The 19,166-nt window shown below is 42.8% G+C and overlaps 2 protein-coding genes across 9 annotated transcripts in view; both read left to right on the forward strand.

Annotated features, from left to right (window-relative positions):
* The first annotated feature begins 999 nt into the window (after positions 1–999).
* EXOC1L (exocyst complex component 1 like) lies at positions 1,000–9,253 on the forward strand. Its single transcript, XM_074821394.1, has 3 exons — positions 1,000–1,120; positions 4,749–4,879; positions 6,684–9,253. The coding sequence occupies exons 1-3, from the start codon at positions 1,000–1,002 to the stop codon at positions 6,945–6,947; spliced, it is 516 nt and encodes a 171-aa protein (XP_074677495.1). The 3' UTR covers positions 6,948–9,253.
* Positions 9,254–13,732: 4,479 nt separating this feature from the next.
* EXOC1 (exocyst complex component 1) overlaps positions 13,733–19,166 on the forward strand; it is a 32,151-nt gene continuing 26,717 nt past the window's right edge. For 7 of the 8 annotated variants that reach the window (XM_074822594.1, XM_074822598.1, XM_074822599.1 and 4 more), the window contains exons 1-2: positions 13,733–13,842; positions 18,225–18,358. In XM_074822594.1, coding sequence (XP_074678695.1) covers positions 18,235–18,358 — 124 coding nt within the window. In that variant the 5' untranslated portion in view covers positions 13,733–13,842; positions 18,225–18,234. Of the gene's footprint in view, positions 13,843–13,863; positions 14,238–15,990; positions 16,042–18,224; positions 18,359–19,166 lie in introns of those variants that run through there. The other variant, XM_074822595.1, reaches the window with a different exon arrangement.

Genomic DNA, 19,166 nt, shown 5'->3' on the forward strand with positions numbered 1-19,166 from the left:
CATTGAGACTGTAAGAATGAAAAACCCAATAAGGTATTTAGGCCTAATAAACTTGAGCATAAGAATTAGAGGAGAATATCCAAGCTCTATAAGCAGCCAGAAATGAGTCCAAAGGGAAGACTCTCGGGCTCCTGAAGATACTGAAATTAGACGAGTACTTGCCCCAGGAACTTTACGCACGCACCTGGAGAATGGCAGGAACAACAAAAATTTCTGCACATCTATTCATGCCCGAGGTAAAGGGCCCCTCGCCTGTCTCAGCACACCGCGGACGGCAGTTTGCTCTGGTCCCCAGACTGTGCCCTCCTCTTGCGCGGAGGCGACTTCACCTGCTGTTCCTCAGGAGCAGCATAAGGCCGCTTCCCCCTTAGCTCTGCTAACTGCCGTAACGCCGTTAGTAACAGCCTAGGTAAGGCCATCGTGTCGCTGTTATAAACTCTCGTAACTCTTTTATCTGCTGACAAACGAACCGCGCTAACTGACAGCTCCTCTTTCGGCCCGCTGCCTCGCCCTGGCTGCCGTGCGTGCCCGTTCCCCCGCTCAGGCTCTCCCCGCCGGCCGGGGACGGCCCGGGCCCGCGCCCCGACGGCGCCTCTGCCCCGCCGCGGCCGCCGGGACCTCGCTCCCCACCGGCGGGGCAGCAGCGCCGGCCCCGGCCCTCTGCCACGGGAGCGTCCCGCCGGGGCGGGCCGCGGGCCCCCGCCGGCACGGAGAGGGCGGGCACGCGTGGGGCGGGGAGATCCGCGGCCCGGCCTCCCCCCGCGCCGGCGGCCGGAGCCTTAACGGCGGCTGGCCCCGGCGGTGCGGGGGGCTGGCCGGGAGGGAGCGGGGCCCCGCCGGGGGCCGCTGCTGGCGATGCCTCCCCCGCGGCCGGGGGCCCCGCGCGGCCGGGGCGCAGCCTCCGCCGCGGTGCCCCGCGGGTGCGGCGGCTGCGGGGCGCGGGGGGCCGGTACCCGCCGCTGAGGGGCTCCGCGGGGCGGGGAGGGGAGGGGGGGGGCGATGTCCTCGCTGGTGAAGGAGGAGCTGGCGAAGAGGCTCTTCGGCCCTCGGCGGCAGCGGCTGCACGAGTTCATCGAGGTGGAGGGCTCGGGCGCCGAGCGCTGCTACCTGTGCGCCGCAGGTACCGGGCAGCCCGCCGGGCGGGGGGCGGGCCTGGGCGCGCAGCGGCGGGGCAGGGGGTGCCCGAGGGTGGCACCGCGGGTGGGTGCGTGGGGACGCGAGGGGCAGCGGGGACGGAGCGGGGGAGCGGGCAGCGGCCGGGGCCGGGGCCGCGGCAGCCCCGGGCGCGCCCCGCCGCCCCGGCAGGGTCCCGGCAGGGCCCCGGGGTGGCTCAGCCCCCGCCCTGCCCGCCGCTGCAGGAACGGCGCTTTCCCCGCTTCCGACTCGAACGGGCTGGAGCTTCGGGAGCGGCGGGGAAGCGGGGCACTTCCCACGGCGCTGCTGGGAGCGCTCGGGACGCGGCGGTGCTGCGAGTGCCTCACCGCCTCTGAAAGAGCCGAACCCTACTCCGGGTCTAACCGGTTTTTCCATGGGAAAGCATAGCAATACCTTAACACTGCGGGGAGCATTGGTAATTTTTAGCGCTTTTGCACTATTCCTGGTCTAATGTCCTACATCTTGTCCCCATTCCTTTGGGAACAATAAACTAGACTGTGGTTTAAATAAATAGACATTTGGGTTAGTAATTAGCACAAACCGTGAGTAAAACAAGATTGCTGTGAGTGGTAAATTTAATTATCTGTTTCTTTACTAAAGTTGAGTTCAACGGTATCTGTTTCATAAGGCTTTTAGAAAAAGGTTTGAGAAAAGCTTGTTGGTTTTGTTTGTTTGGTTTTTAATTTCACAACACTGAAAGATACTCAAAAAGAGCAATGCTCTCATTCCTAAGTAGGTTGAAGGGAATGTTTCTCCCAGTCTGTTTCCTCTTCAGGTCCAAAATACATAGAATAGGTAGAAATAATCTATGTACTTGAGACATAGATTGGGTTAATATCCAATATGGGATGATGTCAACCATGTTCTGTGATCATTCTCTTTCTAAACATCTGAAATCTTTACAATATTTAGGTTGTTTTACAGATTACTGGAAATACTGAACAAGCCATGCTCCCTGTGGTCATGTAATTTTAGTAGAACAGGCTTTGTATTTTAGAACTGTAAAAAATAGTTTTAAGAAATGGATTCCTGAACATCATAGAGCTTCTAAATGTACAGAAATACCAGCCTGACTCATAGTTTATAAAGCTATCTGGTAGAAGTATGTTTAGTTGCATGTGGTAGATCTAAACAGTTTGTTGTTATGAAACATCCAAAGAGGAGAAATAACATTATGCACCCACTAAAAATTTCTTTTTAAGGTAGATGAGAACAAGCCGTTAAAGAAAGCCAGATTAACTGATTGGAAGTCTCTGAAAACATAAAGGAAAAATTATGTAGAGTATTAAGAGTGGGATCTCTCTGGTATCCAATATTAAAGTCTCTTAATATATTCAGGCAAAGTCAAGTAAGTGGGGAGTAAAGTGGAAATCTGATTCTGAAAGATGGGTTGCATCCGCCTGCCAGCAGCTACTGTAGTCTGCTGTGATTCGGTAGGAGCAAAACACATTAGCTAAAATCTTATCCCTGCAATGCAACCACAGCACATGCCTGTTGATTTCAAATTACCATAACAACAAAAAAACCCCAGTCAAAATATAGGCAAAGCTTTAGAAGTCTATGCTTTTTGAAATCTATATTACAACAAAATCTTGGTGTGGATGGCTGAATAATCTTATTTTTGTGCTATATGTCCAACATTATTCCCCGTCCTTTTCACAACAGCAGTCCCAGATCTTGTGTGAGGGCAATAGTATCCTTTCACTAAATGCTTTATGAACCCTGGAATAATGTGCAGCTTAAATGCAGCCACATTCTGGGATTTTCACAACCCAGTATTGGTATGTCCGAGAAGAACGGTAAGGATAACATCGTATTATGCACAGAAAAAAGTGTTCAGTCCATGGAAGACCTAAAGAAATAGTTTGTGCTCTGTGAAGGCATTGCCATAGCCATGCCCTCGCCCAGAAAAGCTTTTAAAGTTTAATAGAATGACATGGTAGATCTGTGCTCATGTTCTATATAAAAAATGAAATTTTCTTTAACTGTGTTAACTGAGTGTAAGAACAAGCAATATCTAAAATGGAGGAAAAGTAAATACTTTTTTCTTTTTTTTTTTTTAAATAGTCCACCCAAGTTTCACCACTGGGCAGGACACGCTCCTGGTTTTGTTATTCCTAACACATCTGTGCTCTGGCCTTATGTCATATGATTTCTGCTCCTGCATGAGGAGTAGGGAGGTGTCAGTGTGTGGGACCTGGGGGCCACCAGGATATCCCCTTGTATTTCTCACAGGGCTGGGGGCTTTGGGTCTTGGTCTTGTTTCCTTTTGTTTGAACTCTGAGGGAGTCAACCTATTCCCTCACAAGCAAGAAAACAAACAAAATAAGAGAAACTGAAAGTATGAAGAGAACTTTCTAAGATTAGCCTACTGGATTTGCTTGCAAATGAAAACCACTGTAACTTCTCCATAGAAGACAACACAGTGCTGGCCCTTTGGTTAAAAATCATTGAGCAACTATGATGGATAGGACCAGGAAAAAAAGCAACAGTGTTTTGTATTTCCCAGGCAGGGAAGCTATAGGCTGAGAGAAATTATAATCAATTTATATATTTTCCACTGTTTTTCTTTGCAGTGGAAAGGAGGCATATCTTCAATATATATCCTTTTTTCATCTTTATTTAATAACCATTTTCTTATAAACAGGTGAGAAGTAAGAGATGCTTTAACACGACTAAGATAAAATTAGTCAGGTTTCAAAATTCAGGCAGTATTTAGAAATTAAAAATTTTGTTCCTGCATCGGTAGCCTTGTGCTATGATGTCAAAATGCTCCTGCCAGACATAGGTGACATCTCGCCCTTACCTTAGGCTACCGCATGGCGTGGGAAAGCGGTCTGCCCTGCAGCCATCATACTGGATGTGCAGGAGATTGTTCAGGCTCCTTTTCACACTCATTATTGTGCGACAGAAATCCAATCTGCTATGCAGTGTTTAGTGTAATCAGCCAATAATGGTAGTTATTGCAAAGAGTGTCTTCATGCTCTTTTTACTCTCCTTTCCCATCTAAGTCGGAAAATAGCAAAGTTGCCCCAGGCAACTTGAAGCTTTAAGAAATACTGTTTATGTTATTTTTGTTAAGTGGCCTACTTAAATATTTTATAGGGAAATAAGGCTCTTGCTTTAAAAAAAGTAATGGCTTTGTAAGAGAACTTCATTCACAGCATGGAAAGTACAGCACAAGTCATGTAAACACAGAACCTTGATAGCGGTTTTGCAACTTTCTGACTCTAGCACACCAAAAGCTTCCCCCTTGAAGTAAGCAGGATAAGTGGATTATCCATACAGATTCAGTGACAGAATTAGGCTTTCATTGCATTACTAGTGAATTCAGCTGAAAGGCTTTTGCATGGACAAGGTTCTCCTTTCACAGGATGGGTAAGGTAAATCCTAAATCTACTAAAAACTGACTGAGAACATGGTGCTATTCCTACTACCTGAGCAAAATAAAACTGTTATGTTCAGTACAGCCCTATACAGCCCTGCCCATCATCATTTAAGTTATTATCTAAAATGTAGTTTGATTAAGTCTTTTATTATTGGAACTTTTGGGAAGTACTTGCTTGCATATCTAAACTATTTTTTTCTTGCAGTGACTAAAAGTGAAGAAGTAGAAATATGTATGGTTAAACACTTGAGAGTGGATCGAGAGGAGAAATATGAAATAGTTGAAAAGTGGTTTTTGAAAGATCTGCAGATGATTGATGGAAAAGAAGCAGATACCGTACGTGTTATGTATTATTATTAAATACATATATTATACTTTTCTTGTGTTGCAATTTGGGACACAAGTATTAAAATGCAATTAAAATGCATTTTCTGAAAAAGAAGATTAGGTAAAAAACAAAACAAATCAAACCTCCAAGGAATTTTGGTTTTATTGCATGTGAGAAGCTCCATAACGCATTTGCACTGTCCTGGGGGAAAGGGGAGGGAGAGATTTTCTTGTTTGTTGTGATCTTCATCTCTCCAGTTGAGATCTGAGGGACAAGCTGGATGTTTTCTAATCATCATAACTGGGAATAAAAGTTCTCCACCTGCAGCATCCAGTGTAAACTGGAGTTAATTGCATAGATTTTCATGCATATTTGAAAACGAAATTTCGTTAAATATTTTTATGGAGAATGTGACCCAGTCATTTGAATGTATGAACCTGTTCTCTATGTGACAGCATCTTGCAAGTGCATGGTTTGGTGTACCAGCTCACAAAGTTGTGCCTCTTTCACATAGCTTAATCTCACATCACTTGGATCAATTAAATAGTTGTGTATTTGTGTATGTAAATATGAAACAGCTTTGGCTAGATCTGGCTGACTTACTGCTAAAAAAGTCCTAATCTCTCAGGTACAACTTCAGAAGGTTAAAACGAGGCTGCAGTAGTACACTATAGAACAATACCAAAAGTAGAATTAAATCCTATTTTACAAAAACTAGAAGAATATGCCAAGGAGAATATATTACTGCATGTATGAGAAGCCATTTTAACAGTTGCCTGTGCATAATAATGTAGTCCAGGAAAAAATTACTTTTTTCCCATTGAAAGTGCTTTCAAATGAACATGAAATAGAATTCAGATTACATTATCCTAGTGAAGGACAGATCAAGAGCCCACAGGAAAGGTTTCAGAGCCTCGCCCCAAGGAAAATGACAAACTGGTTGTTCTCTTTCTGTCCTGTGTACATTGCCCTCAAGTCTGAAACTAGGAACCTGGGAGACAGAGGAGGTGAGCTCAGGTTCAGAGTCTCCCTGCACCCTGCAGTTTAGGCCAGAGCGAGAAAAAACTCCAAACCTAATAATACTTTACATCCTTTCTCCAAGTCGTGGAGATGTTCCTGTCCTTTCCCTAGCCAAGGCAGCCAAAGGATTTCCTCATCTCTTGCCTGCATGAATTTACTTTAGCTTTTTCCTGAAGTATTCTGCTAAAATATCCTTCAGAGATGATTCAGCCTTCCACAACTGGGATGATCAAAATCTGTCTCATTTTTGGTTAAAGAAAAGCCTAAATGAACCTCAAACTCATAATTATAGGGTGATTAACACTGCTATAAATATGCCTAATAGTTACTCATATCCATAGAATTTACAGAATTTAGCTGCAGCTAGGATTAATTTTGCCAAAGAGCCAGAAAGCACAGAGATTTACAATTTAGGCAGGAAGAGCAATCAATATTCCTCTTCTGACAGGCATATACAAGTGCTTTTCATATAGTGTGTTTTAGGCAACATGACAAATTGGTTCATTTCAAAACAAGATTGTATAATCCCAATAAAGTGCTGCGTATCGCTTGAGCAAATTCTGAAAGTTTTACTCAGGCAAAACTCCTAATGGCAAAGAATAGCAGCTAATTATAAATGGCTACTTTGTAAAGTTTAAAAAGACTCTTTAGTATGAATAGCCAAAATACACAAAGTCTTTTTGAATCCATCAAACTGAGAAAAAGCCCTGAAGGTAGCTGGGCAGAGAACAACAGACTGCCATTCTAACATCTGTAATGAATGTCGTAATTTCATTCTCTCTGTTTTTTCAGGATAATCCATATTTTGATATGCACTTCCACAGAGTCTACAATCTGGAAGCATATAGTTGTGCATCTAAATATACCTTTGCTCGAACGCTAAACAAACTGAATGAAATGTACCTTAAGAAGGACTTGAAGATTGTGAACTTTGATGACACCTACCTAAATGATGATTCAATCTGGTCATCCAACAATAGGGATTGCTTAGTACTTATGAGGATATGCTTCTACGCTTCCAACCTTTTATGTCTCTCCCTGTGTCCTTTGTCCTAAAGATGCGTTTTCTAACATTAAAATGACTGGTTGACTTTCACTGACCAGCATTTCATAAATAATCTGATCAAAAAGATAGTAAGTGATATGCAGTATCTGCTTTTTAATGTTACATATAAGTAAAAAAATGGAACATACTTTTTACATAAACAATTGACCGTTCATTTGCATATATTAGGAGAGCCTCACTCTGGCAAATACTGACAAATATGAGAGACTTTCAACATAGGACCAATAATTCTCATGGTCAGTGGTGATTGCTTATGTAAGTAGAGCTCAGCATTTGCTCATATGTTCATGGAGGTATAAATTATCTTTTGTTAATAGCTGGAAAGATTTTTAAAGCATTAAGAGCATTAACAGTTATTTTTTACACCCTAGAAGTAGAAAAAAGAAAGCAACCAAATGAGTTCTGTACAAGAATGATGCACATTTCTGCTTTAACCGCATTAAAGAGATCATGCCTACATCAACACAAGAATCAACCCCGCATCCCGATGAATCGGAGTTTTGCATTCAGGTACCATGGGACCAACTTTTCACCTTTTGGCCTTTCCATTATTTGTGGTACTTAGAAAATTAACGTTCTTAAACAGAATTGCTTTATATATCAGATGTTTCAGAACTTTTTTTCTTTTATATCATTAACATCATCTTCCTGGCACTTTGTTGTTTATGTATATGAATAGGCCCAGTTAGGGAACAGAAATTGTTTGCTCATGTCTCTTCTCTACCTCTGAACCAAGAGTTAACAAAATACTACATAAACAGAAGTTGTGGCAACTACAATTACTTTGTAGGCAAGTGGTAGACTTTTCAAAATTCACAGAAATATGAGAATAATTTTTACCAGTTTATAGCTATTTGTTGGCATATTCAATGCACCACTTAAGTGTGTATTAGTAGAGTTACTTTAACATGGGTTGGAGTCTACTGAGTGGTTTGGAAGATCTCACCCGTAACAAAAAATAACAGCTGGACTTGTGACAGCATGATATTACAGTAGAAACAGAGGATGAATTAAAGCTGTATTGACCAAGAGCTGAAGAGGAACAATGTTGACAATAAGAAGCACAGTGATATTGCCCAGTGTCAGTAAGCTAAGCTAGTTGGCTGCTCTTCCCATAGCCAACAGAGAAAGAAATGCCAACCCAAAAGGTAATCGGGAGAAGCTTCTGGTCAGAACATCCTGCAGGAGAAAATTTGCTTTCTCTTTTGGCACCCAAGAGAGTACAGGGAGACTAGCTGTGGACTAAACCAGCTACATACCTACAGCTGACCAATGTAAATAGCTCCTAGGAAGTCACGAGCTGGTTACTGTCCTCTCTCAGTACCTGCCATCTGTAAAATGGGATAGTTGCGCAAGGGTACTGTGACTCGTACTTCACTGTTGTCTTTCACAGGGACTCCCACCTTTGAAAACATTTGTGTAAATGTACTTTGGATTCAAAGTTGAAATAACATCAAATAAGGAAGAATATATTTGAAAAACTGTATATAAAATGTACAGCTTTCTACATTACTTTTAAAATGTTATCCTATTGCTTGTATATAGGAAAGGCCATAACTTTGATTAGCTAATCTTCAGAAGCTATATATTTATTCTAGGCATATGTTGTAAATTACATTCATTCTAATCGAAATCTTAGTAATTATGCATATCTTGTCAGTTGTGAAGGTAGTTTATATGGGTAACACAAATCTTCTGGAATTTGTAAGAACTTAAGTCTTACATTTGCCACCTAAATACTGTTAGAGAGAAGGACTGTATTTATAGTAATTGTTTATGAAACACAGTTGTTCTTTTCAGACTGTCTTTGGGATAATCCAGTGCAAGGATATGTGTTGTAACATGTGGTCCATAGCTACAACAAGCATTTGCCCAACATCCAGGTTACACAAAACCATCTTCAGTAGCAAGTATAAGTCAGACTACTGTTACGTATGATGCATTGTCTTGTTTGGACTGTGTATTAATTGTAGAGGTTACAATGTTTTCTGTAATGTTTACAAATTCTTTGCTTAATAGGCACAAGGAGATATTTTCTGGGTGGAAAAGCTCCCGTCATTCATCTTGTAATTGTAATAAAAACATAGAACCTCTAATAAGAAGCACTTCAGAGCATTCTTTTGAAATAAAGTACAGGTATAGTGAATTCCTGACCAATAATTGTCTGTATCGTGTTAGAAACTGGTAAGCTAAAAATGACTGTAATGTTCAACAGTATTTAATGGACTTGCATCGGTAGTTTATATCTTTCTATTCTTGTACTGTATAAATGTTAAGTTGACTATATTAGAAGACAAATAACCCCGCATTTTATGTGGAATTATATGCTATTAAAATCTGTTTGGCATTTCTTCTGTCTGATAAAATAATATTTCAGTTATTCTTCACTAAGCGATCAGACTAAGCAAAAGGAAAGAAGTCCATGTAAATTATTTCAGTTATTATCAAAAGGAAAAATACTTTAAAAGATCTTTGCAGACCTAATCTAGGGACTCCTTTCATTTACACAGTTCTTTGTAAGATGTCAAATACCAAGACACTGTGTAATTGCTAGTGACCTGATTGCACTATGGAAAGTCTTTGTCCTGAAGTGCAGGAGACTGTCACTTGCGGTTAGTATAGCACAGCTGCACCACAGGAGATGAAGAATATGCTAAATTATAAATGGAAAAGGTCTGACAGGCTAAATAGTACATCGTGCAGTTAATGCAGAAGTGTTTCCTACATCACATTTCCTGACATTGCATATACAGAATACAGTTTGAAATAATTCGTCTGCTTCTCCTGGAAGACTTCTCCAAAATTGAGTAGGCAGAAACTTACGGGAGTAAAGGGTTATCACAAATGGATTTGTAGCTTCCTTATAAAAGGTTTCAACTAAATGATGAATTAATATGTGGGATTGTGGATATAATGTGAATTTTCTTCAGAACAGAGGAATTGTTACCAGACATATCTGTTGCAGAGAAAAGAAAAAATATGGCAGCCTGAAAAGGAAGAAGAGTGATAGTGAGCAAACAGGACTTCATGCTCACTTGTTTAAGAGGCAGAGAGAGAATAGAGGCTTTCATAAAAGACAGATTATGTTTTTTTCCTAAGTGTATTTTTTTAAACTCTAACCAACATCAGAACTAAGAATATGGGGAGACCTATAACAAAAGAATTTGAGAATATTTTGTATGTAGCATTTATCACTACCAGATATGTCTTATTCTATACTTTAAAAAAATACATCAGTTTCCTGCAGCTCCATGCTATAAAAAAGCATTTAACATCATCATTCAGATACGATAGTTCCATATTAACCAAAAAGACACTGGTGAGGTTCCACTGGAGTTCATGGATTTAAGATAATTCTCACAATCTAAGGACCCATGGCCTTATATTTAAAACAGAAGGGCTTTTCCTGTGTGTTTATCTTTCATGGATAACTAATCTTTTCTTGCATCTTAAATTAAGCTAATACAAATCAATGCAGAATTTTAAAAATAACTTTGGAAGTGAAACAGAGCAGGGAGGGGAGCCTGTTCTGGACTGTGCCTTAGAGGTTATTTCCCCTTATTCTTCACCTTTGTATGTTGGAGTCATACATAGAGTAACCCACCTCTTCCCACTGAAAGCCTGTACTACTTCTTTCTCTGTCATCTACCTATTCCCCAATATTTTCAGTCACTTTCAGCATATAAATCTATAATTATTGCAGTAAACTGAGGGATTGTATTACATAATTTGTAATATGTAATTTACAAATAGTTTGTCATGAGTTGAAGTCAGCATTGGAAGATCAAAGCCCCTTTCTAAAGAGCAACTGTGGGAAGCTGAAGTAGGTGAGGAGGCAATGGCACTGTGCATCCTGTAAGATGATCTCACATCAGTTTTAACATGTGTAACTACATTTTAGCACGAGCAAACTATGTTTTGTTTTTTTGCCCTGAAGCAAAATTAACAGCTAAAGATGAGAAACTAGAAGAGTTTTGACCACCACCACCAAAAGCTTTATGAAACCCTGTCTAATCTTTTATGGCTGCCTTGCCCAGTCTTTATAGATCTAGCCAGAGACAGTTACATTTTTGTGGCTGAATTGAGAAGTTACCAAACTGTAACTTCTCTTTTAACCTTGGCCCTCATGAATGATAAATTGTAGAAGTATACAGCATATTGTTTTGTAAGTCAGAAATAGAAGTACATTCAGCAAGACTTTGGTCAGTCATGTTTAATGCTTTCAAACAAGCGGAAAAATTATATAGGAATGATGAAATCAGTTTTACATCTTAAAAGTCCATGTTTTGGCTATTTATAACAGTAACTTGGAAAAGATGTCTTCTGTTGTTCTTCATGTGTCATGGCCTGGCTAATAAATTTTATCAACCATACCTTAAAGGCATACTTATGTATTAACATGAATAAATCATGCAGTTCAAGTAATCTGCAATGATTTCAGCCTTCCCTTAATTCTGCATGCAAGCCTTGAAGAAATACTGTATTAATTTATGTGAATAGTGCTAAAAATGAGTGAAGTATCTTGACCATGTGGAGAACCTCTGTCACGGTGAAGTTTGAACTGGAAGGTAGTTCCAGTTCTCACTGAAATCAGCAGTGGCCCAAGTAGCTATGGCCAGATTTGGACATCATTTCTCATGGTGAGATTCCATATCCTAAATGTCACTATCACTAGTCACACAGCAACATTTCCCTCTGAGTTATCACTGCCATCAAAGACTGTCAGTTATTAAGGGTGCTTCTGCTTAGGGGTAAAGCGAAAATCTGAATGCTTTTCACTGAAGTTATATTAATCCTGAAGCTGTGGCCAAATTGCATTACAGTCGTTCTGTTGCAGCTGCTGTTGGAGATGGACTTGTAATTTGAAATTCTAAGATACTGTCATATCGTAATGTGTTGTGTGTATCTTTCAATCCTGGGCATATCTGCATTTCTTTTGTGAGTATACTTGTCTCCTAAAAGACATAAAACTTCCTAATAACTCTGCCATGAGGTCAGTTTAGGACACAGACATCAGAATCAAGCTGACATGACATTGGTTTTGCTTTTGGTGCAACCCATGTTATTTCTCCCATGTCATTTCGCTCTTCTGTTACAAGCTCTTTGACGGCAAGAGCTCTCCCATCATACCAGCATGTGGAACACCTCTTGCAGGTTGCAGTACAGAGATCTTACTTGCTTTCTTTCTCCACTCTTCTTGCTGGTTTATGCCTTGTAATTACACTGCAGGTTTTACCAAACAGCTGAACAGACCTAACCATTCCCAGCTACTGGAGGGAGCTTCTTCTCTTCAGCTCGTTAGAGTCTGGCAAGGTTTTTCAGGCTTTTTCCTTGTTTCTTCCCCTACTTGAATCACCCCACCTCAGAGCTGGGCAGGAGCTGCCTCAGGAAGGCGCACCCAGACACAACAGAAAGAAGGGGGACCACCCTTTACCAAGGCACCGCTAAACACCCTCTGGGGTCCCTTCACCACCAGAGAACCCCTGGGGGCTCACGGGGCGCTGCCAACTGTGCCACCGGCGAGGCCCGGCTCAAACTAGGCCCGGCCATTCACAGTTACCGCTCCTGCCCTCCTGCCTAGCAATGCCACCTACCCGCCCCGTAGGCTTGTAGTGCCCAGGCTGGCTCGGCACCGCTTTTAGGGCCATAGCACGACGCCGGCGCCAAGGGGGGGTGTGGGGGAGCAGCCCCTGACCCCGCGCCAGCCCCAGGCCGCTCCCCTCTGCCCTCACACCCTATGGCTGCCCCCGCCCTGCCCCCGGCCCCGCCCTCGCTCCTATTGGCTTGACTCGAGGGTAGGGAGGCTCTGCAGAGAGATCTGGACAGGCTGGAGCGATGGGCTAAGGCCAACTGTAGGAGTTTCAATAAGGCCAAATGCCGGGTGCTGCACTTGGGCCACAACAACCCCCAGCAGCGCTACAGGCTTGGGGAGGAGTGGCTGGAGAGCTGCCACTCAGAGAGGGACCTGGGGGTGTTGATTGACAGCCAGCTGAACATGAGCCAGCAGTGTGCCCAGGTGGCCAAGAAGGCCAATGGTATCCTGGCTTGTATCAGAAATAGCGTGGCCAGCAGGGACAGGCAAGGGATCTTACCCCTGTACTCGGCACTGGTGAGGCCGCACCTCAATTACTGTGTTCAGTTTTGGGCCCCTCACTACAAAAAGGACATTGAATTACTCGAGCGTGTCCAGAGAAGGGCAACGAAGCTGGTGAAGGGTCTGGAGCACATGTCGTACGAGGAGCAGCTGAGGGAACTGGGGTTGTTTAGTCTGGAGAAGAGGAGGCTGAGGGGAGACCTCATCACCCTCTACAGCTACCTGAAAGGAGGTTGCAGAGAGCTGGGGATGAGTCTCTTTAACCAAGTAACAAGTGACAGGACAAGAGGTAATGGCCTCAAGTTGCGCCAGGGAAGGTTTAGACTGGATATTAGGAAGCATTTCTTCACAGAATGGGTTGTTAGGCGTTGGAATGGGCTGCCCAGGGAGGTGGTGGAGTCCCCATCCCTGGAAGTATTTAAGAGTCAGGTTGACACAGCGCTGAGGGATATGGTGTAGTTGGAAACTGTCAGTGATAGGTTAACGGTTGGACTAGATGACCTTCAAGGCCCCTTCCAACCTAGATGATTCTGTGATTCTGTGACCCACCCCACCCCGCGCCGTGGGCGGGGCCCCTTCCGGCCGCTCCAGGCGTGGCGCCCTCCGGTCCGGCAGGGGGCGCTGCGCGGGCGGCCAGGGCTTCCCAGCCTGCCGGCTCGCTGCTGGCGTCACGTGAGCGGAAGCGGCACCGTGGGCAGCGCGCAGCGGCGGGGGGTTACGGTCGGAGCCGCCGCGCCTGGAGGCGGCCCCTTCCCCCTCCCGGTCCCGGTCCGGCTGGCCCTGGCTCCGCGGTGAGAGTGAGGCGGCTCCGGCACCCTCCGTCTCTTCCCACGCCGCGGGTGTGGGGGTCTGCCGCTCCTTCCTCCGGGGGCTGGGCTCCACCGGTCGCCCCGGGGCGGCTTGGCCGTGTCCGGCCGCCGGGCTCGGGGTGGAGCGGTGGCGGGAGGGGGGCCCCGCGGCTGCGGCTGTCCCCTGCCGGTGGTTGCGCGGAGGGCTGTCTGCGGGGCGGTCTCTGCAGGACTCGCAGGTGGGAGGCGGTGAGGCCGGTGCCAGACGGGCCCTTGGGAGGCCGAAGCTGCTATAAGTAACTTCCGAGTTCTCCTGTTAAACGATTGATCTTTTGATCGACTTTTGACTATGAAGGGCCTTCCCGGGGACGTTACACTTCCCATGTTTTAACCGGATGGTATGCAGAAGTAGCATGTTTTCCCGTTTGCACACTTAGGCTAAGCAGTGCTCACTGGGCAGCCTTACCAGATTGCTCTGTTGGATCTGTCCCGTGTGTTTCCTGGACAGGCTATGTCTGTGATGTGATGTCTTTGATAGATCTCATGTAGCTGAGGCTTTGTCTGTAACATTACTGGAAAAAACCCCAGTGCAGCACTGTCTGAAAAGATTGTTGGAGACTGGTGTGGTCTTCAGCTCACTTGAAGCATTTTTCTGAGGAAGCAGCTTTATCTCCAGCTCTTTATGCTTAATTCTGTGTTCTTTGGGACAGCAGGATTCACATGTGAAGAGCTTAATGATGTGCTTGGTCCTGGCACATTGTGAAAGTTTTGGTGGCTGTGACTAAGGGGGCTGAGTTTGTAATAGAAGTTGGACTATATGTCAGAGAAAGTCTTTAATCTTGGGTTTAGTGTATTCTGTTTTATGTGAAAGGTGTATTCTGCACAACCTGGACAACTTGTGTTAGCACTGAAATGGGAGAGTCAGCAAGTTGCAGCAGTCTGAATGTGACTTTGAGCAGAAAGTAAAATCCTGAATCAGGAAGGAAAGGGGATATTTCTGAAGTGCAGCAGGTTGTTGGTGTTTTGTGTGTTTGTCACCTGCTGAAGAGTAACAAGAATGACAACATTTGATGCAATTTGGGAAACAAAAGATGGGCCCAGCATTTGATGAAAGGGGAGGAAAATTGTTAGGCAGACTTTATGGAGTGTTACGTTGCCATAGGGGTGTTGCATAACCAGCATTTCTTTGGATGCCCTGAGTGAGCTCTGTACACTTGATGCTGCTGATCCCTGCTTGGTATGTTTGCCCTTGTTTTCCCAAAGCCCTTGGGTTACTAATCTTTATAACTGCCAGATTGCCCAAGATGAGAGATGTGGTGGTGGGCAGTTGAGCTGAGCCATAGTGGGACATAAGACTAAAAGAAAAGTCAGTGCCTTTTCTGTTTCAAGCTCCGAGGGAACATTTTTGTCTCAGCTGTGTGTTTGCCAGAGAAAGCAACCCAGGCATCTCCAGGAGAAAAATCCAACCTAAAATTTAACTCCATATATCATCTCAGCATCAGGCAGTGTAGCATGTGATGTATACTAATAATGTTTTTAATGCAACTGTAGCATTTTAAGGCACAAGTTCAGAGTAATATTGGAGCTTCCATATTTAAATAAAAACATTGAAATGGGATGTTTAAGTGTTGCTCTTTTTAATCTACCTACAATCTCTCTGTAGTGTGAGGAACGGTGAATATTGCTAGTTACTTAATTTTCTGGAGCTTGGTGGGGTTTTTGTTTTGGTTTTGTTTTTTTCTTATATGATTCATCGGTGCAAGCTTGTGTATTGGGTGGTGTTGTGCCATTCCCCCCCCCCCCCCCCCCCCCCCCCCGATTTTCTAGAATCTGGTAGGGATGAGACCACGCTTTGTTAGGGAGCCAGGTGATTATACTGAAGTCTATCTCGGAAGTCTCTTTAAGAATTTTGTGACTTCCTTGGGATTTTATTTTTGTTTGGTGTGTGGTTAATTTAATGTTGGTCTTATTTTACCTCTGCATATTCTTCATCATAATTGAACATGGTAGAAATACAAATGCTTTCTTTTTGAGTATGTTGCAAACTTACTTGAAGGCATTGCCAAAGAAAATTAGAACTCTCAGTGAATGTTTTTAAATAAACCCGTTGTTAACGCATCCCCTAATCTGAACAGCTTTCTTTTCTTACAGCCCCCTCTCACCCTTGACTTTCTCCCACTGCTGGTTGCTGTTATTGCAGAGGTAAATCACTTGAAGGGAAACCCCGTGAACAGACTCAACTCCTCTCTTCTCGCTACCTCCTGCAAATCACCTGAAAACTGCTCCTGATGAGGAGAAAAACTAGAAAGCAAACTTTTGGGTGTTGTTAGGAAAGTACTTTTGCTGTTAATGGCAGATGCACCTCATTTATGCAGCCTAATGGTCTGATCTGGTGTGTGACTAAGTCATGGACATTAAACTGTATCTGCCAGTGTACCGAAAGGTGTAAAGGGCAGTCCTTGATGGCCTTGTACAATCTCCTGTGTTTGCTGTTACAGGCTATGAGAATGAGTAAGTAATGTCTATTATCTTTCAGCAGAAGTCTGTATTTTTAAGCATTTGGTTAGAGCACAGGGTTCAGGGTCAGCACTTGATTCCTGGAAAAAAATCTCTGGATTTTTTACCAAGTGTACATGCTTACTTTCTCTTCTTGAAATATCCTGTTACTCCCTTGCTAGATAAGAAACTTCATAATTAAAGAAATGTTCCATTTCTGAGCTCCAATTCATGCGTCCAAGAAAAGGCAGCAAACTAGTCAAACCTAATGGACTTATCTTGGCAAAATTGTGTTGTGGCCTTTTCAGATCTAGATAGCCTTGAAGTCAAACTTTCTACCAGCTACAGAGATGCATTTCTTTATTCTGCATTACTGTAACAATTGCCAGATTCTCATTTGAGGATAGAAAGGAAGAAGAACAGTGTTACATTTAATAGTGTGTGGTAGCCGGCAAGAGCTCTGAAACAGGTCTTTTTTGTAAAACATTAAAACACAAAACAAACCAACCCAATGCTGTATTTCTGGGGGCTTGGAGACTTGTTGCCCTGGGTCTGTATCTGTCCCCATAGTTTGTGTCTTCCAGGGGCTGTTCTAAGGAAGCTTTTATGAAAGAGACTTCAATATCCAGAAGATAAATCCGACTTAAGACTTCAGAAAAACTTACTAAATTCTATTACATGGGCCCTCTGCAGTGCCTTCTGGTTTTATTAATTAAAAAAAGAAAGTAATTTCTGCTTGCTGGGTAAAGTTAGGTTATAAACACGGTGCCACTCATATGTTAATAATAACTTTCTAGTAACTCTCCAGGAATTGGCAATGATGAATTTGACAACAGATAACCACCACCAGTGTTCTTTACAGAGGTATCCTGGGAAAACTGTAGTACAGACTGGGTTGGGTTTGGCTGGTTGGTTTGGGGTTGGTTTTTTGCCACCAAATAGAATGTGGTGTACTTTGCTTTAAGAAAGCTGTTTGAGCAGGATACTTGAGAATACTCTCGTAAGGTCAGATCAAGTACTAATTTAGAATTTCTCTTACGATACCAAGGGAGGAGGGAGTGAGGAAGCATATAGGGACACTGATCCTGAATCAGAATGATTTTTTCCCTGTTCCAGAAGAGAATTAGGATGTATATGTGGTACACCAAGACTTAAATGTAATAATTTGTTAGTCTTGAAACTGTGGCATTTGAGAGGTGGATTGAAAGATTGCTATGATGTACTGTATTCAGAATATATTCCAGAAATCTTCCTGCAAAGCAGGGAGCCAGACACACTTTTTCTCCCTCTAAATGCTACATTATTTTCAATTTGGTCTGCCTGAGGTATAAACTTGATTTGGTGAAACAGTCCTGAAAATGTAGTTGAAGGTTTTAGATATATTTGAAGGATTCTGGACTTTAAGTTTCATTTAAGGTCAGCACTGTAGTGAATTTAGTTTCACGTTCTCCATCCTGTCAAATTCTGTGGGTTTTTTCTGTTCACCTGTCTTCACACGGATTTTTACCGATCCATGGCATTCATACCCGTTCTAAAATTCTACCTCTTCGTGAGGGAGTCTTTTTTCTGCATTCCCATTTCAACTTCTTTTGTTAATGCCTCCCATTCCACTTTACTGCTAAGAAGCTTTTTGTTCTCCATTAAATTAAGCAGAAGGATCATCCCAGTGTTGATAAATTACGGTTGTCTAACTGAAGTAAGGTAGTGAGCTTTATGTTGGACTTTTCCCTAAAGTGGACTCATCTTCTACGTAAATGATGCTTCATGATTCATTAAGTTACCTGTAAAATTTAATTTCAAAAAACTGTAGTTGCTCTAAGTGACTGGTTCTTTTTGTGTGTGCATGTTAAATGTGCCTGAATGTATTATGACTTCTCAAAACCTTTCAGCTGAGAGAAAATGACTGCAATCAAGCATGCTTTACAGAGGGATATTTTCACTCCCAATGATGAACGCTTGTTGAGCATTGTGAATGTGTGCAAAGCAGGCAAAAAGAAGAGAAACTGCTTTTTGTGTGCCACAGGTATGTAGTAATTCCACACCATATTTCTTGTCTTCACTTCTGTTCTTTATTCATTTGCATTTGTGTTAGCTTTATTTACAGTATTTATCCTTGCCCCATATAAAACAGATGCTTTCCATTTCTAATGGAGAAAATCAGTTGTATCTTATACTTCCATTATTGCTTCTACTAAAAAAGGAAAAAAAACCTCTGTACTTTTATTTCCAGATCACATTGTAATTTGAAATGAAAGAATCAAAATTATTTGCGTGGACCTGCTGGGCTTTTGAAGCAGGCTTTATATAGTGCTGAAAAGGGGATTTGGTAGGCATCTAGGGTGATCAGCCTAAATAAAATGTAATAGAGTCCTGGGTAGAGGCCAAGGCAGAGGGCTCTGGAAAGGCACAGTAGCTGAACTGAGTTCTAGTGTTCCTTTGACTTTATGTGTATTAGATTGCATCTCTTCAAAAAATTAGGCGCTTTGGTTCACTCTGTCAATAAATTAGCTTGCTAGAATATTTTTTTCCACAGAGAAATCTCAGAAAACATTTGTATTCTGACTATAATCTCTACTTGCCTCTGTGCTTTTTCAGTTATGTGGCCATGGTCTGAGGTCTGCTGTATCAAAGAAATATCTGTAAATTGGGTTCATTATTTCACAAGCTGTGTAGAGATGTGTATCTGGTTGAGACTTAAACTGAACTGTGGATATTGTGAATGAAAATGTTTCAAAGGGTCTCTTTTAATCAAGTAATTATCATTAAATCTTCCCCACAGATAATTCCTTTCAGAAGTTGAAGTAATGCAGAAACAAATTAAAGCAATTTGT

This window comes from Strix aluco, chromosome 4 (genome assembly GCF_031877795.1).
Source record: "Strix aluco isolate bStrAlu1 chromosome 4, bStrAlu1.hap1, whole genome shotgun sequence".
Classification (NCBI taxonomy): Eukaryota; Metazoa; Chordata; class Aves; order Strigiformes; family Strigidae; genus Strix; species Strix aluco.

Excerpts from the sequence above, each read along its gene's own strand:
- EXOC1L (XM_074821394.1), top strand. The coding sequence starts at position 1,000 with ATGTCCTCGCTGGTGAAGGAGGAGCTGGCGAAGAGGCTCTTCGGCCCT. Across the intron at positions 1,121-4,748 it reads CTGCTACCTGTGCGCCGCAG|TGACTAAAAGTGAAGAAGTA; the intron begins GTACCGGGCAGC and ends TTTTTCTTGCAG. Across the intron at positions 4,880-6,683 it reads ATGGAAAAGAAGCAGATACC|GATAATCCATATTTTGATAT; the intron begins GTACGTGTTATG and ends CTGTTTTTTCAG.